This window comes from Salvelinus fontinalis, chromosome 8 (assembly GCF_029448725.1).
Source record: "Salvelinus fontinalis isolate EN_2023a chromosome 8, ASM2944872v1, whole genome shotgun sequence".
Lineage (NCBI taxonomy): Eukaryota > Metazoa > Chordata > Actinopteri > Salmoniformes > Salmonidae > Salvelinus > Salvelinus fontinalis.
The window spans coordinates 9,888,048-9,913,153 of record NC_074672.1 but is presented as its reverse complement, the minus strand read 5'-3'; the positions used below and the strand labels follow the sequence as shown (position 1 = coordinate 9,913,153).

The window sequence follows — 25,106 nt, the reverse complement described above, 5'->3', positions numbered from 1 at the left end:
TAACATAATCACAGAAATTTACATTTCATTGGTTAAAGACAGTCAAACTTTAGACAAATTTCAACAACTGAACACATACAACACATTTTAAAATACAAAACGAACAAGAAATACTAAAGAGCCATCCCCCTCTGTTCTGAGCTTCAGTATTGAGACACTCAATGGCTTTATACAGTTAGTCAGAGAAAAATACGACAGAGATAATATATCACTATTGAACCAGGAAGAGATATCACTATTGAACCAGGAAGAGACCTATAGTATCTTGCCTTTCAAAGATTTGCACTTCTAGCCAGCAGGGCCAATGGTGGATTACACCTGAACTAGAGGGGGAGGACGAAACAGAACAGTGAAAATCCATAAGAAAGAAAGGAAAAGAAAGAAAGGAAGCACAGCAGCACAACAAGGGGGCCATGATAAGAGGACAGAGGCACAAGCAGGCAGGAAGTCGAAACCAACCACATGCAGGTCATTTAAACTCCAAGGCTGAACAGAAACAATTCAATGCCATTGCCACTCTGGGGCCTTTCCTTTCTTCTTTTCTTGTATTTTAGTGTCGTTAGGTCGAAGCACAGACTCTTACCCCTTCTTAGCCCAACCCAACTACAGACTCTTTCTCCAAACCTACAGCGCTTTACTGAAGACAGAATCATATTATTTTACCTTCAGGACAGGCATCATCCGCAGGCAGAACTCACAGTGGCTGAAGCAATGAGTCCATAAAGTGCAGGAGGATTCCAAACATTTCCGGAACCGGAATGTCTCTTACTCTTGAAACCGGAAAGTCCCCTCAAACATGGAACTGAAACGCCTGAGGGGCTTCTGTTGACTCTTTACATTAGGGGTTCTTAAACCTTTCAACTCGAGACGCAAATGTAAAATTGAACATCGGTGACCCAAATTGTCATCCAACAACCCAAATTAAGAACAAAATAGGGTGTGATTATAGATGTATTCTCATAACTCGCGACTCACCTCTCACATACCCAGGGCCCATTTTTGGTTTAGGCCAAGCCTGCACTAGTGGTACAACAGGCTTGGCCTCTCATTCTATAATATGCTCCCATCTTATGGTGTGTTCAAGACAGCTCGGAACTCAGAACTCGGAAACAAGAAAATCTCAGAACTCTGACGTCATTCAATAGAACTGGGAACTCTGGCGTCAGTGCATTCAATAGAACTGGGAACTCTGGAAAAAAAAGAGCTCAGACTGTGAAAAAAGTTTTTAACTGTCATCCAACTTGGAATTACAAATCGGAAACTCTGGCATCTTCCTAGAGTCACGACTTCCCCGACATGAAGAGATCATTGACGACACCATTTTTCATAGTCTGAGATTTTTCCCAGAGTCCCCAGTTGTCTTGAACGCACCAAAAAAGTAAACCACTACGATGCAGACTAGTGGCAAAAAATGGACCACTAAGAAGGCGTCATGCACCTAATGAATATATCGTTGACATAATAAGAAACAATTTCTTCTATATTTTCAGTGACGCTCCTGAGTGAATTTAATTCATACATAATAAAATATATTTATTCTTAATGGCCTTGCCCGAATACCCATACTTGCGGTCTAAATAGTAAGCATTTTGGGTATGCGAAAATAATGTTTTTTAGTATATAAAGTTTAAAAGAAAATGGCTTTAAATGCCAGGAGGCCATAATCTTTTCGGCTTCTCATGTTACTGAGGAAGATAATTGTCTTTTCAGACCCACGTGTATTTGACAACAGCTGATAATCATCTGATAATCAGATAAGAGGACACGCTATACCAAAATTAAGGAATGGTGGGAAACAACATTAGATGATGCATTCTAAGGAGGAACGTGGGCTACCTAACCCCCTTCCTATAATTCTCACAGAAACCACTTTATGTCACCAATTTTATTTGGAACACTTTCCCTGGCTGCCAGACCTCTTGCTCAACTAATAATCTAATATTTTCCTCAAAACAAAAACTAAAAGTCATTCCGGCAAAACGATTTTGAGGTAAATGTATCTAATATTTCATAATTTAAGAAAAAGTTATATATAATCTAATTAAGTTATATATACACATACCATTAGGGGAGCCTAAACATTTATAATTTACTTGTTTAATAAAGCAGTACAATTTAAGGTGAGTATGACTGGAGCAATCCAATGCAAGTCTATGGTACATAAAACATTTTTTTAAATGGGTCATGATTTGGTGCAGAAATGAAAGGAGGCCCCTTACAGCCAAAACCTCATCGTAGTGAGGATATATACTGTGCCTTCAGAAAGTGTTCAGACCCATTGACTTTTTCCACATTTTGATACGTTACAGTCTTATTCTAAAATGGATTACATAAAAAAAAAAGATCCTCAGCAATCTACACACGATACCTCATAATGACAAAGCGAAAACAGGTTTTTTTGATTTTGATTTTATTTACATACCTTATTTACATAAGTATTCAGATCCTTTGCTATGAGACTCGAAATTGAGCTCAGGTGCATCCTGTTTCCATTGAGCATCCTTGAGATGTTTCTACAACTTGATTGGAGTCCACCTGTGGTAAATTCAATTGATTGGAAATGATTTGGAAAGGCACACACCTGTCTATATAAGGTTCCACAGTTGACATTGCATGTCAGAGCAAAAACCAAGCTATGAGGTCAAAGGATTTGTCTGTAGAGCTCCGAGACAGGATTGTGTCGAGACACAGATCTGAGGAAGGGTACCAAAAAATGTCTGCAGCATTGAAGGACTCTAAGAACACAGTGGCCTCCATTATTCTTAAATGGAAGCAGTTTAGAACCACCAACTCTTCCTAAAACTGGCCGCCCAGCCAAACTGAGCATACGGGGGAGAAGGGCATTGGCCCGGCAGGTGACCAAGAACTTGATGGTCACTCTGACAGAGCTCCAGAGTTGTGGAGATGGGAGAACCTTCCAGAAGGACAACCATCTCTGCAGCACTCCATCAATCAGGCCTTTATGGTAGAGTGACCAGCGAAAGCCACTCCTCAGCAAAAGGCACATGACAGCCTGCTTGGAGTTTGCCAAAAGGCCCCTAAAGACTCTCGGACAATGAGAAACAAGAGTCTATGGTCTGATGAAACTAAGATTGAACTATTTGGCCTGAATGCCAAGTGTCACGTCTGGAGGAAATCTGGCACCATCTCTACGGTGAAGCATGGTGGTGGCAGCATCATGCTGTGGGGATGTTTTTCAGTAGCAGGGACTGGGAGACTAGTCAGGATCGAGGGAAAGTTGAATGGAGGTAAGTACAGAGAGATCCTTGATGAATACCTGCTCCAGAGTGCTCAGGACCTCAGACTGTGGCGAAGGTTCACCTTTCAACAGGACAGCAACCCTAAGCACACAGCCAAGACAACGCAGGAGTGGCTTCAGGACAAGTCTCTGAATGTCCTTGAGTGGCCCAGCCAGAACCAAGACTTGAACCCGATCTCTGGAGAGACCTGAAAATAGCTGTGCAGCAACGCTCCCCATCCAAGAAGACAGAGCTTGAAAGGATCTGCAAATAATGGGAGAAACTCCCCAAATACAGGTGTGCCAAGCTTGTAGCGTCATACCCAAGAAGACTTGAGGCTGTAGTCACTGCCAAAGGTGCTTCAACAAAGTACTGAGTAAAGGGACTGAACACTTATGTAAATGTCATATTTTTTATAAATTCGCAAAAATGTCTAAAAAACTGTTTTTGCTTTGTCATTATGGGGTATTGTGTGTAGATTGATGAGGGGGGAAAATTATTTAATACATTTTAGAATAAGGCAGTAGCCTATAAAAATGTGGAAAAAAGTCAAGAGGTCTGAATACTTTCCTAAAGGCACTGTATAGTAACGTGTGATGCCATTTTGTTTCAATATTTAAAAAAAAAAAAATACCTACACTGTACAGGGGTTACCATGAATTTGGCAGTAAAATGTGGTATTTCATATTACATGGTATCAAAGCAAGTCATGTGTAATGACAGTATTTTACTGTAATTACAAGGGATTGGTGCAAGCAGGTTGGCTGCTAAGTCAAGTGTTTACAAACATTACAGGATATTAATGAATATTTGGTGTTTTATATCAATTGCACTTCTAGAGGCCTTAACAAATGCTTCCAAACTTGCAGCGACTACAGGGAAAACAAACCAAAAGGACATGGCAAAATGCTCAACCATTTAAGGTTTAAGACGCTGCCACTCCAATCTGTCCCCTGTAAATGTTTAATTGATGGGGCACTGTAACCACATACGAATGAAATTGGTACAGCATTCTCACTTAAGGGTGCAACAAATATAGCCTTTTACAAGGCACGCCTCAAAATGTGTTAATGCATCAGTAACAAAAATACCATGCACTCACTAGCGGTCAAAAGGTTTTTGGCACTGCAAAAATAAGGTGTGGTACTGTATTCTGTGGGGTGAAATTACAGAACAATTCGAAATACAGCAACATTTTCCCACAATGCACCATAATTTACAGTATGCTGCAATAAAACGTATTTTACTGTTGATAATACAAAACATTACTGTATAATTTACAGTTTTCCGTTAGGGTGTAGACTTTAGTTTTTAAGAGTTAACTACAAAAAAAGATATATTTCAATACATTCATTTTAACTCGACAGAGGGTGAAAACGCTGCTTTTCTAAAAATATATATTTTATTAAACAACAAAAAATGTGTTAACAGTAGCCACTGATTTCCCTTCATAGTTTGTTTGCCTAAGTATACTCATCATCACATACTTAATTATTACCAAACTTTACTTTTTTGAGCAAGCAATTAGACATTGTTCTTAAGGGGGGCAAGTTACCACAAGCTATGGATGAGTCTAGTATGTTAATATTTGTTGCTTACTGGATACATTTTTACTACACAGTTCTTTCTAAAAAATATGTAGTATGATTAGCACACATTAAGTAGTTTTAGTAAGTGGTAGGCGAGACTTCGGACACGGCCATTGACTATTATCCAGACAGCGTTTACTTTAAATTAATCTGAGCTTAATATTTGTTTATTTTTGGCACCTCACTGCTTTGACATCAACTGAGTTGTCAATACAACAGATTCCCCCAAAAATGTTCCATCAAAATAAGAGAAAACCGCAGTTACTCTTTTCTGTGAGAAGAACGATAACCCAGTGAGTAAACAGGTTAAAATGACATCATTACAACCAGAAACAGGTCATCATGATGTCATTTCATCATGAAGTTATCATTAGGTAATTTCAACCAGTTTTGCCCAGCTTTGCCTGCTGAGGATAAAGAACCACATTTGACCATCCTTCATATATCATATCATATACAGTACCAGTCAAAAGTTCGGACACACCTACTCATTCAAGGGTTTTTCTTTATTTTTACTATTTCCTACATTGTCGAATAATAGTGAAGACATCAAAACTATGAAATAACACATTTGGAATCATGTAGTAACCAAAAAAGTGTTAAACAAATCCAAATAGATTTTAGATTCTTCAAAGTAGCCACCCTTTGCTTTGATGACAGCTTTGCACACTCTTGGCATTCTCTCAACCAGCTTCACCTGGAATGCTTTTCCAACAACCTTGAAGGAGTTCCCACATATGCTGAGCACTTGTTGGCTGCTTTTCCTTCACTCTGCGGTCCAACTCATCCCAAACCATCTCAATTGGGTTGAGGTCGGGTGATTGTTGGGGCCAGGTCATCTGATGCAGCACTCCATGACCCGCCTTCTTGGTCAAATAGCCCTTACACAGCCTGGAGGTGTGTTGGGTCATTGTCCTGTTGAAAAACAAATGATAGTACCACTAAGCGCAAACCAGATGTGATGCCGTATCGGTGCAGAACGCTGTGCTAGCCATGCTGGTTAAGTGTGCCTTGAATTCTAAATAAATAACTGACAGTGTCACCAGCAAAGCACCCCCAAACCATCACACCTCCTTCTCCATGCTTCACTGTGGGAACCACACATGCAGAGATCATCCTTTCACCTACTCTGCATCTCACAAAAACACGGCAGTTGGAACCAAAAATCTCATATTTGGACTCCAGACCAAAGGACAGATTTCCACCGGTCTAATGTCCATTGCTCGTGTTTCTTGGCCCAAGCAAGTCTCTTGTTATTATTGGTGTCCTTTAGTAGTGGTTTCTTTGCAGCAATTCGACCATGAAGGCCTGATTCACGCAGTCTCCCCTAAACAGTTGATGTTGAGATGTGTCTGTTACTTGAACTCCGTGAATAATTTATTTGGGCTGCAATCTGAGGTGCAGTTAACTCTAATGAACTTCTCCTCTGCAGCAGAGGTAACTATGTGTCTTCCTTTCCTATGTCGGTCCTCATGAGAGGCAGATTCATCATAGCGCTTGATGGTTTTTGCAACTGCACTTGAACAAACTTTCAAAGTTCTTGACATTTTCAAGATTGACTGACCATGTCTTAAAGTAATGATGGAATGTTGTTTATCTTTGCTTATTTGAGCTGTTCTTGCCATAATATGAACTTGGTCTTTTAGCAAATAGGGCTATCTTCTGTATACCTCCCCTACGTTGTCACAACACAACTGTTCCTTAAGAAGGAAAGAAATTCCACAAATGAACTTTTAACAAGGCACAGCTGTTAATTGAAATGCATTCCAGGTGACTACCTCATGAAGCTGGTTGAGAGAATGCCAAGAGCTGTCATCAAGGCAAAGGGTGACTACTTTGAAGAACCTCAAATCTAAAATATATTTGGATTTGTTTAACACTTTTTTGGTTACTACATGATTCCATTTGTGCTATTTCATAGTTTTGATGTTTTCACTATTATTCCACAAACTGGAAAATAGTAAAAATAAAGAAAAACCCTTGAATGAGTGGGTGTGTCCAAACGTTTGACTGGTACTGTTTGTACTATAGGTACAGTATGAGTTGACTCAATGAAAGGTTAGTGGGTCATTCAGTCCCACCATCAGCATTCTACAACGCTTTAGAATATCAGCAGAAAATATGCTCTGTTCTACTTTCTTGTCAAGTATTATTTCTAAAAATGTATCATCAAAATAAACAAAACAACAATCGAAAACTGGAAAAACAAACGATTTCAATGCCATTTTGATATCAGCCAAGCTTCTTGGTAGGCTAATACTGTAAAGCAAGTGACTAAAAAGCATCATGCAGCATAAAATATGTCCACAAACTAGGCTTGGCAGTCTTCATCAATAATAGATATATTCACAGCCATATATATAGAGAGTTCACAGCCATACGTTCCGAGACACCACTTTTTCCTCCATAGCGATTATTAAGTGATTCTTAATGCTTCCATTTGTGCTGTTTATTTATTTAATTTATCTTGTTTAAAAAATATAAAAAATATCCCAAATTTCGTGCGATCTTATCTTGCAACTCCCCAACGGGCTGGGGGGAGCCGAAGGTCGAGTCATGCGTGCTCCGAAACATGACCTGCCAAACCGCGCTTCTTAACACCCGCCCAACCCGGAAGTCAGCCGCACCAATATGTCGGAGGAAACACCGTTCAACTGACGACCGAAGTCAGCTTGCAGGCACCCTGCCCGTCACAAGGAGTCGCTAGACCGCGATGAGCCAAGTAAAGCCCTCCCCTAACCCGGACAACGCTGGGCCAATTGTGCGCCGCCCTACCGGACTCCCGGTCACAGCTGGTTGTGACACAGCCCGGAATCGAACCTGGGTCTGTAGTGACGCCTCAGACCACTGCGCCACTTAGGAGGCTGTTTATTTCTGATAGTTTTCAAAACATATTAAGACGTCCAGTGAAAACAGATATGCAATTTGTTGAAGCTACAACACGTTATCCAGAATGCTAATCACTAAAAAAGTCTGTTCAATTCACTGCTCTGTTTTGCTTGTTTACAGTGGGTCATTTCATAGGTCATTTGTCGGAGGTGGTATTGTTACATCAACACCAACAATTATTCAAGAATAAAGTTCTATAATGGAGGCTAAAATGGCAGCCGTTCTAAAACCTGGTCTAACTCTCTATATATATGTTTCTGGATATATTCTGTGGGCTGTCGCTAAGAGCCATGTCAGCTCTCAACTTGACGTCAACATACTCTAGCTTTCTTCTTTAAGTCAGATACATAGAGTAAAATTCGGAAATGTCCATCCTTTGATATAAATAATGTAAATGGATTTGGTTAATTGAATCTTTTCGTCCAAGCCAATTATCAAGTTATTTTTGTATTATATGAATAATTATCTTCATCTTCCGAAAAACCTGGAGGCTTTTTCCAATGGTGAAAGTACTATGGGTGAGCTTTACTGTAGCTGATGAGCTCAACTGTCTTCGACAAAGTGTATAGTACAGCGAATTAGGAACGGTTAGTTAACTATAAGCTATTCCTTATGTTAAGCTAAATAAAAATGTATCCCATATATAATCAACATATATATTTGACTTTGTCTCTGGTTGTATTCTAGTGATATGCTATCGGACTGGTACTGTCAGTGTCCTTTTCTTTATAATAGCCATTTGCAGTGGCTTACAGCTATTTCTGAGGGGAACCACAGCTGCCTTGGAAACTAGAGCCTTATTTAGGATGAGAGTTTTAGTAGAAGAGAGTGCAGACACGTTGGAGGGCCCTGGAGTAGACTGCAAAGCCTATCAAAAATGTATTAGTACCATTTTTGATAATTTTGGAAAAATAAAAATAAAAATGATTATTATTTCCAAATCTTTTTTTTGTTGCTTAAAAATTATAATAATAGTGAGTATAAGAAAAGTAAAAGGGTGAGATATAAGTATCAGCCTTAGTGTTTAAACTGAATCTCACCTGGTATGACAGAGATAGTTTTCAATGCTCGGAGAACTCTGAATGTTCTCAGCGCAGAGACATTGCCCAGGTCCACAAACTCTGTTATATATCTGTAAACAGGGGAAGGATCACACACAAACAAACACCAATGACAAAACCACACGCAAGAGCACCACAACACCACCACGCACGCACCGAACCAGGAAGTAACCACGACGCCACTCACAGAGCCTGTCCACTGAAGGGGAGGAAAGGAAAAAGGAAAGAAAAAACAAGACCCACAATACACCTAACACTGACCCCATGGACCAAACCCCCATCCCCCATCCTGTCTTACCTGGAATTACAGAAATAGTTTTCAATGCCCTCAACACTCTGAACGTGCGCAGAGCTGAGACATTGCCTAGGTTTACAAACTCTGTTATATACCTGCAGAATCAAATCAAAGTTACAAACTCTTGTTATTTACACACAGATACAATCACAAATGTAGTGGTTCAACAGAAACACTTCTTGATGTTTAAGACATTGAAAGCCCAAGTCGCTGAACTAGTTCTACGTATCATCAAAAACATGGTAGCATATAGTTATAAATAGTTAGCGTTATAGTTAGTTTGTAAAAATGTAATGTATTAGTAATTATACATCTAAATACATCTATATCATGTCAAATCCAACATGGTGAGAGCAAATTGGAAGAGAAAAATGGAGATTGAGAGAGAGAGAGAGAGAGAGAGAGAAAGAGAAAATGGGGGAGAAATAAGGAAGTATGCAGGAACAGTCAGGAACCTTCTGAAAACACCTGATTGAACTATTCTTTCCCAAAGTAAAGAGAAAGAAAGAAAGACTGGACAGTTCTGGACAGTAAAAATAACTTGAGATGTATTTATGCTCTACTCAATGATCTCCCACAGTGATAATGCTAAGTATTTCTTATAAGAAGGAACAGGTAGGTATGTATAGGAGTCTGATACTTACGCCATAGAAATGACCATGAAATCCAGCCAGTTCCATGGATCCCTTAGGAATGTAAACCCATCTATACAGAATCCTCGAGCGACAATTTTTACAAGAGATTCAAACGTATAAATCCCTGTGAACGTGTACCTGGAAGACAGAAGCATGGAAGCGTGATCAGAATTATCAATTTATCAAATCCATGAACAACAAAGAGCTTTTATGTTGAAATGATGCACTGGTAGTACACTAAGGCATCGTCCGAATACCCAACTTGCGTTCTAAATAGAAGCCAATTTGGGTATGCGAAAATAGAACGTTTTATAGTATGTGGAATTGAGTATGGCCTAATTGGCAGTATTTAATTTTATTACACGGTATGTAGTTTTAGTAAGTAGTAGGCAAGAAAGATTTCAGACACAACCTACGACTTTTAGTGCGGTTAGTAATACACCAATGATAAAATTGAACTGATGTTGGTTGAGACATGCATAATAAACTTGTTCTAGTATTTACTATGTACTTGTGTAGATAAATATAATAAACATGTACTTACTCTACTTGTTTGGACCACTCAGGAGGATCACTAAAAGTCATGAATATACAGTTGGTCAAAATAGTACACATAATGATCATGCTGAAAAGAGTGAGGAAATGAATTAAGGAAAAGTCCAGAGATTCACAGTGGGAAACAAACCAAAAATGTCATCCAAAACAGTTTACTATCTATCACATTACGTTTGAGGGTAATCTTCCACTCAGTTCATGCAGATTATGCACACTCTTTTCACTATCTCTCATAGGAACATGACTGTATGGATGACTCACGTCAGTCACGTCTCCAAACTTAGGACATATATTTACATCATGGTACAGTACTGTATGTTCTAATTCAACCAAAGGCTATTACAAACATATTGTTAAGTTAAAATAGTACAAAGTCATTGTTCATACACCTATTTCTATTGAGTGGTGGCTGTGCATGGCTCTCTTTTACTCCTTCACTATGTTTCGGTAGCGGCACATTTTGTGGGGCGGTAAGGAATTCAGGTAAATATTTCAAATATGCAATACAAAACAAAGTGTGTGAGTACTCTAAATTATATATTGGAAGACGTGTGCTGAAAGTTTTGGGAAAATAGGATCCAAGTTGTGTTATTCTTTGCACCCCTTCTGTAGAATGGCCCATATCCTACTACTGTAGTACTACTGAACCATACTACTACATACTATAAATACAGATTTAGGATCTTAATTTGATCACCCTGTTGCAGGAGAACTTTCCTGCAATGCAGGATATTTAAAACTTGTAGTGTATGTGACGATTAAAAAGGCTTCTGAAGTTTGCAATTTCCATTTTGAAAATTCAGACTTGATTTTTCCTTACGAAAAATGTATCAACCCCTACAAAAAATGTTATTTAATTATAATTTCCTGTTGCTGCCAGATAATGTTCCTGCTGCAGCATACTGGCTCAAATTAAGATCCTACATTTGTAGAACTATTCATACATCTGCAAAACGCAAGAATGAACACATCAATCTAGCTTACAGTATATCCTAATGGACTTTTCATAGTAGATGAATTTAACACTAACTGAAATACTAGTATAATGGGTTAAGTGTGTCCACAGGTCACATATAGGTTCCCTCTAAAAACATTGTTTCCCATGAAATATTTATCTAACATATAGGTGGTGGGAGTGGACAGCACCCTATTCCCTTTATAGACCCCTATGGGCCCTGGTCAAACATAGTGCACTATAATGGTGCCCTTTGGGATGTAACCATGAACCATACTACACTATACCTTTCAAGACCAACAAGGCTTCACCACAGGAAAAAATATGTGGTTGTGTGAAGGAAACTCCAATGTCAGCAGTAGAGCAACCAGAGATGTATTTCAATACTCTAAAGTGACTTCCTCTCCTCTGTCTCCTTTCCTTTATCTGCACTGATCTCAAAACAGGCCATGTGAACATCAAAACGGAGTGTATTTAGCAATGAATTACATCTAACCTGTCTAGTGGTTTAATGACAAAGAGACGAGAAGTGACCAGTAGGAGACAAGGAGAGGACACATCTTCGGACTATTGAGATGCAACCCTGATGTGTCAGCAGACCCACATGGCAGGCTGTGATTGGTGCTGAGTGGGAAGTCCAATCTAGGAAGTGACTGACATGATCAAACTACTCAAGCCAGGATTAACCTTGAAGTAGTAGGCCTTATAGTACCAACACAATGGAGGATTTCCATAACTAAGACTCATCAGGACCGTATTCACAAAACGTCTCACACTCTTGTGGGTGCATGGATGGATTGTGGGTCAAATACACATTTTGTAACTGGATATGTCTATACATCTACCTGTCGAGTCTGTAGCGATATATAATGTCGATAATCGGTGCCCAGGTCAGGATCACGAATGAGGATCAGTTTCAGTGTTATTTTCAGCATCTTAATAGATCAATGGATGTAGGATGTACGGACTAAGCCATCTGACCTACTCTTATATTGGTAGACAATAGCTATCCCTTCTACTAACATCTAAAGACTGGATGTGACATCATTATTAGTCAGAGTTCCCTCCCCCTTCTCCATGGCTGAGAGTCATCCTGATGAAATAATACATTATAAGGGGGTCATTTATTATAACAAGTCTTAATACATTATAACTGAATAATACTGGATTAATACCGGCATTCTCTCCACTCCTCCCCTCTCCCAATTTAGAAATCTGCTCTAATCAGTTCCGTAAGCATAAACACAGGTATGTCTACGTTACCTAAGGTTTCTGTGGAAATCATTGGGTGCTAGCCCGGGTTAGTAGATACTAGAAGTCTCCCAAAAAAAGAGAAAGAAGAAAAAGTAATCCCTCTTTTTAGAAGACTTTAGAAGCCCCTCTACAAGGGGGCTTAGTAAGAGGGTTTATGGTTGTCAGGTTAAGGATTGATTAAATGTAAAACCATACATGTACTCTTTCCAAGATTAAGGATCATCTACTTTGGCATTTACCCATTCTCATTGGTGGTTTAATCTTCAATTTAAAGAGCATATCCATGTATTTTTCCACACTGTAGTTAACAGTCTTGCCCTTGCTGATATCTGCAGCTTTCAGACTCTATAGCGCTGAATGTGCGTCCAAAAACTTCACCCTAGCTTATTCCATATAGTGCACTATAAAGGGAATAGGGTGCCATTTTGAACATCAACCCATGACATGATACAGTCTATATTACCTGCACTGAAGCAGTAGTCATATGAACAGTAATAGCAGCATGCAGCAGAAACAGAAGGAGCAACATCATAGTAAATACTCTAAACGAACAGGAAAGACTGTTTTCTCTCCTGGTAGGACACCATTTGAAAGGATATGAATGTATCAAAATTTTTATAGCTATTCGCCTGAAAAGATTAAAAGGACTTATGATGTACAAGGCAGGGTTGGCACTAAAGCGGAAGATAGTCTTCCCTCTGTTTAGCACTATGAATGTCTGTGGAGAGAAGAAACAAAGAGAAAGGGATCAAGAGAAACAGAGAAGTGAAATATTGAAGTAATCATTTAAGGCATGCACACCCAAAATAGCTATAGGTAGTTCATCCATCCATATGTGTTCCCAAAAATGTCAGATAAAACATAGTCTACAACATACATCATACCAAACTTGTATGTATAATATAGATATTCATCTATTATTTGAACAGATAATTCCCAATACTAGTATTCTATTCGACCAGAATATATACTGTCGGGTTTTGTGTAAAAAAACACCTTTCACTAACAAAAAGCATAAATCTATCATTTTCTAATTCTCCACCTTATCTTACATCAGATCAACATCGGTAAACTACAGGTTTGAAATACTGTACTATACAACATCCTGAAAATGGCCACCAAGCAAACTCGATGCAGGGCAGGCAGCCTCTAATCTCTAGGTTTTACGCATCAGCCCCTCTCACCCAATCATAACAGGAAATGTGCAGTGTGTAGAGAAATGTCCTGTCGTAACGTTTCAGCTCCTGCCTCTACATTGTGTCCTGCCCTGCCTGCCGTGGATGGCTGTAGTGGTTTTGAAAGGAGTGGAAGCAAGCAGAGGGACCAACGGAGGAGGAAGGGGCTGGCAAACCTCTTTCAGCAGATAACCTCATAATTGTTTCAATAAAACATGACAATTTGCATGAAACTTTAATGAGACCCTGTGTGCATTTTCAAAAGTGATATGTACCCTTGTGCTTTTAACAAGACAAGGCTTCCCTGCATTACGCCTTGCAGAGCATAGACCACGGACCAGTGTTTTAGCCCAAAGACAGAAGAGAGGAGATGAGAGGAGAGAGTGTCCCAGCCCCATTGGGAGACCTCAAACTGGGCTCCCCATCTAGTCTTTCACTGAGAGGAGACGAGAAGAGAGGAGAGAAAGAGAGGCCATATACCGCGAGCACACTATATCATCCTCAGCTGCTCTAACATGCACTTTTGTATACATCCTGTACAGTTATGTATGAAATATTGTACAGTTATTATAGAAAAGTGCTATGGGGAATAATACTGTACAAGACACAGGATGGAAATCAAAACACACCCATATGACTTGACTTGTTTCAGTCACATGTTAAACAGACCTTCATTTGATTGCAATTCATATCAGAGCCTGATGTAAGTGGTGCGGCAGGCTAGCCTTGTGGTTAGAGCGTTGGGCTAGTAACCGAAAGGTTACAAGTTCAAATCCCTGAGCTGACAAGGTACAAATCTGTCGTTCTGTCCCTGAACAAGGCCGCCATTGAAAAAAAAAATTTGTTCTTAACTGACTTGCCTAGCTAAATAAAGGTAACAAGTAAGGCAGGGTTGAGTAAGTCGCTAACTACAGTACAGTGCTAACTCCTGGAGCTATATGGAATCATGTAGTTACCAAAAAAGTGTTAAACAAATCCAAATAGATTTTGGATTCGTCAAAGCAGCCACCCTTTGCCTTGATGACAGCTTTGCACACTCTTGGCATTCTCTCAACCAGCTTCACCTGGAATGCTTTTCAAACCATCTTGAAGGAGTTCCCACATATGCTGAGCACTTGTTGGCTGCTTTTCCTTCACTCTGCGGTTCAACTCATCCCAAAACATCTCAATTGGGTTGAGGTCGGGTGAAAAGCTTGAATGAGGTGTGTCCAAACTTTTGACTGGTACTGTATATATATATATGGGTCAGGATAGCGGGCCAGCGGCATTAATGCTATCATATATTCTGAACATTACAAGCCAACCGCACAGGTCCAGCTATAGCGTGATACACTTGGACATGTACCAATTGCCATTTAGATATGCCAAGAATACCAATATGACAATACAGTGGAAAGAAGCAGTTTCTTGTGCACACACACACACACAAGTTGTGCTACATATGCACTTACATGTAAGGAGAGACACATTTATGAACAAACACACTACAGATATGCACACAAACACACACACAGACACCACACCACCAACACACAGTCTCACACAGACACACCCGCATGTCCTTTTTGTAACGCATGACTAAACTGCTGCAAAGCGCCTGAAAATGTTATAATTCAGAGGAACAGGAAGAGACGCAGGCAGACCGAAAGGCTCTGGGCAGGCTAGAAGCAACTACAGTAGCAGTAGACTAGGTAGAGAGAGGGGGGGGCAGGCTAGAAGCAACTACAGTAGCAGTAGACTAGGTAGAGAGGGGGGGGGGGTGCAGGACAGAGGGAAGGACAGTGGCGAAGGAGTGGTAAGGAAAGTCAGAGTGAGGAAGAGGGGGATGGGAGAGAGAGAGAGAGAGAGAGAGAGAGAGAGAGAGAGAGAGAGAGAGAGAGAGAGAGAGAGAGAGAGAGAGAGAGAGAGAGAGAGAGAGAGAGAGAGAGAAAGCAGTAGCTCAAACGCTGTAGCTCCAGGGTTAGTGCTATCTGGAATCCTTTGCGATGTCCCTAACCTAAACCCTAAACTTAACCTCTACCCTAACCTTAAGAATAACTCTTATCTAACCCTAATATCCTCCACCCTTATCGTTATAAATGTCAACTTTTATGGGGTAACGTCAGAGTTGGGACGTCCCAAGGATTCCTGATAGCATTGACCGTAGCTCCAGTCACCAGGCACTAGGCAGAGCAGAAGAGGGTTGTTTGCAGTAGCAGCAGGATATGCATCCGAAGGGCAGCAGTGGCCATTTAACCTGTTAAACTAGCCGGGCTAGCTGCTTAGTGCTTACATCCTCAATTTAACTCTTCTTCAATCAATCAATCCATCCATCCGCTACCCAGCCACCACACCCCTATGTCATTCACTCTCTCAGTTTCCATATGTCAAGCATCCTCTCTCTGTTTTTTTAATTCACCTAATTCCATTGTGGTCCTCTCTATGCGACATGGACTCAGAGGTAGACATAACATAGTAAACATACATTTGTGACTCTCTAATTAGTATGATATGTTACGGTTCATATGGTATGTATTCATTTGTGGATCTCCATCATCCATTTCTTATGATATGTTACGAATTACATTTCATATGATATCTTACAACTTCCAAATTCATACAATATGTTACGAATTTGCAGAACATCTGATATGTTACAAATGGCAATTCGTTGCGGCTAACGTTAGCTAGGTGGCTAATGTTTGCTAGGCTAGGGGTTAGGGTTATGGGTGACGGTTAGGGTTAGGGTTAGGGTTAAGGTTAGGGTAGGGCTATGGGAGGCATTAGCTAATATGTTAAGTAGTTGCAAAGTAGTTAAAAAGTTGTAAAAAGTTGTAACGTTTCTGTCCATTCTGTTTATTTATTTATTTTATTATTTTATCTGTCGGCCCCAGCCGTGAACTCAGGCTCTGTGTGTAGTTAACCGACCCTCTCTGCCCATTCATCGCCATTTTACCTGTTGTTGTTTTAGCTGATTAGCTGTTGTTGTCTCACCCGTTGTTGTCTTAGCTAGCTCTCCAAATCAGCACCTGTGATTACTTATGCCTCTCTCATATGTCAATATACCTTGTATACTGTTGTTTAGGTTAGTTATCATTGTTTTAGTTTACAATGGAGCTCCTAGTTCCACTCATTATACCTCTGATACCTCCTTTGTCCCACCTCCCACTCATACGGTGACCTCACCCATTATAACCAGCTTATCCAGAGATACAACCTCTCTTATCATCACCCAATGCCTGGGCTTACCTCCGCTGTACCCGCACCCTACCATACCCCTGTCTGCACATTACGCCCTGAATCTATTCTACCACGCCCAGAAATCTGCTCCTTTTATTCTTTGTCCCCAACGCTCTAGGCGACCAGTATTGATAGCCTTCAGCCGTAGCCTCATCCTACTCCTCCTCTGTTCCTCGGGTGATGTGGACATAAACCCAGGCCCTGCGTGTCCCTAGGCAACCTCATTTGTTGACTTCTGTGATAGAAAAAACCTTGGTTTCATGCATGTTAACATCAGAAGCCTCCTCCCTAAGTTTGTTTTACTCACTGCTTTAGCACACTCCGCCTACCTCTGATGTCCTTGCCATGTCTGAATCCTGACTTAGGAAGGCCACCAACAATTCTGAGATTTCCATACCCAGCTGCAACATTTTCCGTCAAGATAGAACTGCCAAAGGAGGAGGAGTTGCAATCTACTGCAGAGATAGCCTGCAAAGTTCTGTCATACTTTCCAAGTCTATGCCCAAACAGTTCGAACTTCTAATTTTAAAAATTATTCTCTCCAGAAATAAGTCTCTCACTGTTGCCGCCTGCTACCGACCCCCCTCAGCTCCCAGCTATGCCCTGGACACCATTTGTGAATTGATCGCCCCCCATCTAGCTTCAGAGTTCGTTCTGTTAGGTGATCTAAACTGGGATATGCTTAACACCCCGGCAGTCCTACAATCTAAGCTAGATGCCCTCAATCTACTTTGCTAGATGCCCTTAACTACTTTGCAACTACTTATTAGCTAATGCTTCCCATAACCCTAATTCTAATCTTCACCCATAACCCTAACCCCTAGCCTAGCAAACATTAGCCACCTAGCTAACGTTAGCCACAACGAATTGCCATTTGTAACATATCAGATGTTCTGCAAATTCGTAACATATTGTATGAATTTGGAAGTTGTAAGATATCATATGAAATGTAATTCGTAACATATCATAAGAAATGGATGATGGAGATCCACAAATGAATACATACCATATGAACCGTAACATATCATACTAATTAGAGAGTCACAAATGTATGTTTACTATGTTATGTCTACCTCTGAGTCCATGTCGCATAGAGAGGACCACAATGGAATTAGGTGAATTAAAAAAACAGAGAGAGGATGCTTGACATATGGAAACTGAGAGAGTGAATGACAACCCTAAATCCGTAAACACGGGCACCCTCATAGACATTATCCTGACCAACTTGCCCTCCAAATACACCTCCGCTGTTTTCAATCAGGATCTCAGCGATCACTGCCTCATTGCCTGTGTCCGCTATGGGTCGAAACGACCACCCCTCATCACTGTCAAACACTCCCTAAAAAACTTCTGCGAGCAGGCCTTTCTAATCGACCTGGCCCGGGTATCCTGGAAGGATATCGACCTCATCCCGTCAGTCGAGGATGCCTGGTCATTCTTTAAAAGTAATTTCCTCACCATCTTAAATAAGCATGCCCCGTTCAAAAAATGCAGAACTAAGAACAGATCTAGCCCTTGGTTCACTCCAGACCTGACTGCGCTTGACCAGCACAAAAACATCCTGTGGCGGACTGCAATAGCATCGAATAGTCCACACGATATGCAACTGTTCAGGGAAGTCAGGAACCAATACACGCAGTCAGTCAGGAAAGCAAAGGCTAGCTTTTTCAAGCAGACATTCACATCCTGTAGCTCTAACTCCAAAAAGTTTTGGGACACTGTAAAGTCCATGGAGAACAAGAACACCTCCCCCCAGCTGCCCACTGCACTGAGGCTAGGTAACACGGTCACCACTGATAAATCCATGATAATCGAACATTTCAATAAGCATTTCTCAACGGCTGGCCATGCCTTCCTCCTGGCTACTCCAACCCTGGCCAACAGCTCCGCCTCCCCAGCTTCTCCTTCAGCCACATTTTGGTAGTTGGCATTGCAAATGGAGGCGTCTCCGAAGTTTTAAAGTACCTTTCCAGTGAAAATTGAACTTTTAAAATGTAATATTTTGTTGACTCATACCCAAATAATTTTATTGGCTCATCTTATATTCGTATTTGTGGCCAAAGCATAAATTGGACAAAAAACGAATTGGTCTTTTGACCAATCACATCAAATTTTTTACCAACCAATTAGTGAGAAAATAAATCAGATTTGGGTTGGCTGTGTGGCCAAACAGACCACTTCAAAAATGATATTTCCTCAGAGAATGATGTCATCCTCCATCATTCAGCAGTCTACACACATTCATATTTTTAATGACTAGTATACATCCACACCATTCTGTTTTTGGGGTACGCCCACACCATCAAAACACAGAAAAGCTGTGGTATTTCATAGAAATCTGGAAACAATGGACAGTTACTTTAAAGCTACAGTAATTTCCAGCAATTGCCATGGGGCTATAAAGAAAATGTGGAGTTTTAAAGCTAAATTCCTGCAATTCTGCCATGGCTTATGCCATGTTCTTATGCTATCTGAGTGACTCAAACATAATAACTAAATCAATTGGGGGCGATATGCCATGATATTTTTACAATTTTAGATTCTCCCTGACTATCTAGTTTCTATTTTGCTAATTGTTAGTTTTCAATGATGATGTTATTTAAAAATATATAGCTTTTCTACATACTTTATATCTGGTTTTAAGTTTACACTTAAATGTTTTACCATCCGCTGCTGATAAATGAACATAGGGGAAGCACTGATTGAATAGCACATGGTTACATCTGTATCGCTGTTGTTTCAAGTCCGATGCGCTCAGAAATGTTGTTACATTTGTATAATTTGATGGGAGTGCATAACAAGCAAAGTTATTTGTAGAACTTTACTTCGCCTATGAGAACCATTAGCACAGGCAAGTCTGATTAGACTTAGCTGTACCACAGCCTCTGCCATGGATAGAAACAAACGGAGTATGGCTTTGTGTCAGTGGTTGCACCTTTACAATGCAGAAAACCACTTGTCTCTAGCTCAAACTGTTCAAAATGAATGACCTATTTTACCTGAGCTATAAATAAATAAAATTCTACCATGGATTCGCGGGACGCTCTTAAAGGGTTACTCACACATTATCACAATGAATAAGGCATAATGAAAATAGTTTAAATAAATCTATTCATCTATAAAAAAAAAGACATTTGTCACAGAAAATAGATGATTGTAAATAATTATAACTTCATGAGGAATCATGAAAAAATGACAGTTAAAAGGAATATATTAGTTAAAGTAGACAAACAATTAAGCATATTTTTTTGTCTTGAAGTTAATTTACGAAAATCATTATTTTACAAGCTATCTTGCTAGCTAACATTAGCCAGCTACTTATACATTTAGTTTGCTATATGGGTGTTTGACATTTGTATGAATTGTAATTCATTTTTTAGGTACTCCTGAGCAAACCAGCAAACCATCTTGGGAAACCCAGTGGATGTAAAGAATGTAGCTAAAGCTTTTAATGTTACTGCAAATTGAATAAAACAATTTTGTAAGCTTGCCTTGCTGTTCATAAAAAAGTCAGACTTTCTATCGTTAACATTAGAGATTGAAGATATCTGTCAAGCAATGCAGCTGAAGTAATGCCAACTAGCTAACTATTTTTTCTTATTGTGTAGTGGAGGATAAAAATACCTGTATGCCTATGGATGCATAGCAATGTAGCCAATATGTGTATGGACCCTAAAATGTTTGGTATAAATGAACTCAGCAACTTCAGGACCCTGTCTTTCAAAGATAATTCTTAAAAATCCAAATAACTTCACAGATCTTCATTGTAACTGTTTCCCATGCTTGTTCAATGAACCATACAAAATTAATAAACATGCACCTGTGGAACGGTCGTTAAGACACTAACAGCTTACAGACAGTAGGCAATCAAGGTCACAGTTATGAAAACTTAGGACACTAAAGAGGCCTTTCTACTGACTCTGAAAAACACAAAAAGAAAGATGCCCAGGGTCCCTGCTCATCTGCATGAACGTGCCTTAGGCATGCTGCAAGGAGGCATGAGGACTGCAGATGTGGCCAGGGCAATAAATTGCAATGTCTGTACTGTGAGACGCCTAAGACAGCGCTACAAGGAGACGGGGTGGACAGCTGATCGTCCTCACAGTGGCAGACCACGTGTAACAACACCTGCACAGGATCGGTACAACCGAACATCACACCTGCGGGACAGGTACAGGATGGCAACAACAACTGCCCGAGTTACACCAGGAACGAATAATCCCTCCATCAGTGCCCAGACTGTCCGCAATAGGCTGAGAGAGGCTGGACTGAAGGCCTGTAGGCCTGTTGTAATGCAGGTCCTCACCAGACATCAACCTCAACAACGTCGCCTATGGGCACAAACCCATCGTTGCTGGACCAGACAGGACTGACAAAAATTGCTCTTCACTGACGAGTCGCGATTTTGTCTTACCATGAGTGATGGTCGGATTCGCGTTTATCGTCAAAGGAATGAGCGTTACACCGAGGCCTGTACTCTGGAGCGTGATCGATTTGGAGGTGGAGGGGCCGTCATGGTCTGGAGCTGTGTGTCACAGCACCATCGGACTGAGCTTATTGTCATTGCAGGCAATCTCAACGCTGTTCGTTACAGGGAAGACATCCTCCTCCCTCATGTGGTACCCTTCCTGCAGGCTATTCCTGACATGACCCTCCAGCATGACAATGCCACCAGCCACACTACTCATTCTGTGCGTGATTTCCTGCAAGACAGGAATGTCAGTGTTCTGCCGTGGCCAGCGAAGAGCCCGGATCTCAACCCCATTGAGCATGTCTGGGACCTGTTGGATCGGAGGGTGAGGGCTAGGGCCATTCCCCCCAGAAATGTCCGGGAACTTACAGGTGCCTTGGTGGAAGACCGGGGTAAAATCTCACAGCAAGAACTGGCAAATCTGGTGTAGTCCATGAGGAGGAGATGCACTGCATCCTAGCCGCCTCTGCTGTTCGCCAGGGAGTATTGTAGCGATGTCCTATTCCAGAGAGTTATTTAGCTCTCCCTACCACTAGTTGCTCGGTTTTTTGAGGGACACAAAAACATGAGGGGGAGGGCTAAAGGGAGAGTTATTGGGATTGAGCCTAAGTGTACCTCAAAGGTTCCTCACAGCGAAATACATTTCAATAACATGGGCTTGGCTGCATCTAAGAGAGAGTGATGCCGCTCTTTCACGCATCCTTGCACACGGCTTCCATTTCGCCCCTGTCCACCCCCCCCTCGCCTTCCTTTCCAGCCTCCCTCCCATTAAACTGGTCTGGTTGTGACAACATTCCACACCCGCCACAAGCTAGTCTCGCATTACCACACTGCATAGTCTCGTTCATCACTCGGCTGTTGAGAACAGACGTGAGGAAGCTTGGAAATTGAGGCTAAACACAATCTAGCTAGCACAGCCTGGCCCATCCCCAACTCAACCCAGGACAGTATAGCATGGGCCAGCCCTAGCCCCGGCCCAACACAACCCAGCCCGCATCCAGGTTGGCTGACCTGGTGTTCTGACAAACTGACCTAGACACAGAGGATGTGAATGAAGATTCCCAGCTACGCCCCAAATGGCATCCTATTCCCTATATGTACCCTAGGAAAAGAAGTGCACTATAAAGGGAATAGGGTGCCATTTGGGAATGGGACACACGCATCAGTATTCTCAGATAGTCAGAACAGCGTCCCAGTATAGCCCAGCCCCAGCCCCCCACACAGCAGACTGAGGCTGAGGTAGAGTGCTGCATCATCAACCATCAGCCAGCCAGACTGTTCGTTGGCCGGCCCTTCCCGCTCTCTCCCAGTCTCAGTCTTGACACACTCTAACAGAGCCAGTACTGTGTCAGGGGAGGGGAGACAGACCAATAGGGAAGCAGAAGCAACCTCCCATCCTCGCAGCTTTCTCCACATTATATTCTCCTCACATCCGTCCATCCATCCTCCATACACAGGCTGTTGATGTGTTCCCTTCATTTGCTTATTATTCCCCAAAGCAATAACATGGTCTCTCATGACTACTAGCAATAACATGGTGTTCTCCCATCATGGCTGTAGTATTCTCGCGAGCCATAACCGACTCTCCAGCTGAGAAACTGTAGATAGGCTACAGAGCTGGAAGAATCTTAGCCTAAGGAGGGTGACTTCCCTTTCAATAGCTTTTGCGCCTTCAAGCAGTAACTGGTTTCACATTATGGCTGTACAGGGATGCTATAATCTTAGCCAAGGAGGATCTGTTCCCTTTGGCATTAGCACAAGACTTGATGCTGGCCATAATCAGATTCCCCTGTTAGCTGAAAGCTGAGAGGGGTGTTGATAAAAGGCTGGGAGGGAGAGTGGTTGTAAAACAGAGGTTATGTCTAAAATAGCACCCTATCCCGTATACATTACACTACGTTTGACCAGGGCCCATAGGGATCTGGTCAAAAGTAGTGCACTTTGTAGGGAAAATGTGGCGTTTCAGACAGCCTAAGACAGATGAAAAACATAGATCTCGTTCCTCCCTGCATTCATGTGAGAGAGGCAAGAACAGAGTGGCTGGGGGTGGATTATAAACTGGCTCCCCTTCCCTCTACTGGCCCTGTGTCTGTTTTTCACATTTCATCAGGAGAACATCATTTCTTTCTTGTGCACTGAACTTGTTTGTTACATAACTGTCAGCATGTACTACATAGAGAGAGGGAGGTAAGTGAAACACACACATATACTAGAGCACGCGGGCTCTTTATAATATAATTTAACATAATTCTACATCATCCAAGACAATAACTTCCATAGAGGTTAGCTATAGATAGGGCTCTAAAGTGTGACCATTTTGGTCGCATACGCGCCAAAAAGATTTAGCTGTAAGACCTAGAATATTTATTTGGGAGAACGATTTTCTAAAAAAAAAAAATTAACAAACGTTTTGCCAGGTAGTTGGCGTTAGCTAGCGCTAGTCGGCTGTACCTGCGCCAAAATGCTGGTATTTCTCCTTCGTCATAATCTTCTTTTTAAATGGTGAGCCATCATGTTGTCAGCACTTTTGTTACCATGATTAATCAACACGCGTTTTCTCGTGTCTCTCTATTGTCCTTCTGCTGCAGATTTAGTGAGCAATTTGTTTGGAACATCGAATCATAATAAAATGGCAGTATCGTATCGCAATACGTATAGAATCGTGAGAATTGCAATACATATCATATTGGCACATAAGAATGAAGATAACAATTTGTATCATGATGTCCCTGGAAATGCCCAGCCCTAATTAGTAGAGAGAAAACGGATGGTTTCCAGCCCAAACTGTTCATAATATATGACCCATATTACCGGCGCTATGTTTTTTGTTACTGTCACGCATAGGCGATTTTTACATTCATAAACCAAGTCGCGGACAGTTTCTAAAACTACTTGCAGGCTAACCAATTGTTTACATCTTATTCAGTTATCAAGCTAATAACATGGTAACTTTACCAGTGTATCCGATCATTTGGGAGCACAGAAAGAAAGGAAAAGGAATAGCTTCATCAGGAGATCAATGACTGCACCAGATTTGTCCGTTCTTGCTGTGAGATGTTACCCCACTCATAGTAATTAAAGAATGAATGACTGATCTCTTGCATGTTGTCACTCACAACATTGATGTTCTTATAGAGACAGTGTTACATTTTCAATGTAATGCATCTCAATAGGAAAATAGTAGAAACCTATTCGACAAATGACTTTGTAATTTCAATGACAGGAATTTCTATTAACGTTTTAGCTTTTTTATAATAAACAATGTATTTAAAGGGTTATTCCTTTTTAGGGCGCAGCATGTGTGTTAAAAGTCACCAGAATTCTTATAGGCCCAATATATGCTTTATCTCAATCAATTTACAAACTCTGCTTATCTGGTGCTCCTAAAGTGTATTTTATGCTCCTAACTTTTTTTTATGTTGGGAGCACCAGCGCTGCCAATGACTTTTTAAAATGTAGAGCCCTGGCTAAAGATCCAGGATCAGGGCCTGTATTTATGAAGGGTCTTAGCTTATGAATGCTGATCTAGCTAGCTTATGAATGCTGATCATTCATTATCATCTAAAATAGTCAGGAGCCATTTTACATTTACATCGACATAGTTAAGACTGACGAAGGAGGGGAGTAGACAGCACGTCAACCAACATGTATATATCAACATGCATGATGACAAAAAAACATTTTCAAGGTCACGCTTACACTTGGAGCGGCAGTGGTTAGTGTTGGACTAGTAACCGAATCCCCAAGCTGACAAGGTAAAAATCTATCG

The 25,106-nt window shown here is 41.0% G+C and overlaps 1 protein-coding gene across 7 annotated transcripts in view; it reads right to left on the bottom strand.

Annotated features, from left to right (window-relative positions):
* LOC129860506 (sodium channel protein type 8 subunit alpha-like) overlaps positions 1-25,106 on the bottom strand; it is an 88,202-nt gene that overhangs the window by 49,772 nt on the left and 13,324 nt on the right. For 4 of the 7 annotated variants that reach the window (XM_055930936.1, XM_055930939.1, XM_055930941.1 and 1 more), the window contains exons 3-6: positions 13,073-13,190; positions 10,253-10,343; positions 9,718-9,846; positions 8,758-8,849 (exon numbers count right to left, since the gene is read on the bottom strand). In XM_055930936.1, coding sequence (XP_055786911.1) covers positions 8,758-8,849; positions 9,718-9,846; positions 10,253-10,343; positions 13,073-13,190 — 430 coding nt within the window. Of the gene's footprint in view, positions 1-8,757; positions 8,850-9,076; positions 9,169-9,717; positions 9,847-10,252; positions 10,344-13,072; positions 13,191-25,106 lie in introns of all 7 variants that reach the window. The other 3 variants (XM_055930937.1, XM_055930940.1, XM_055930942.1) reach the window with 1 other exon arrangement.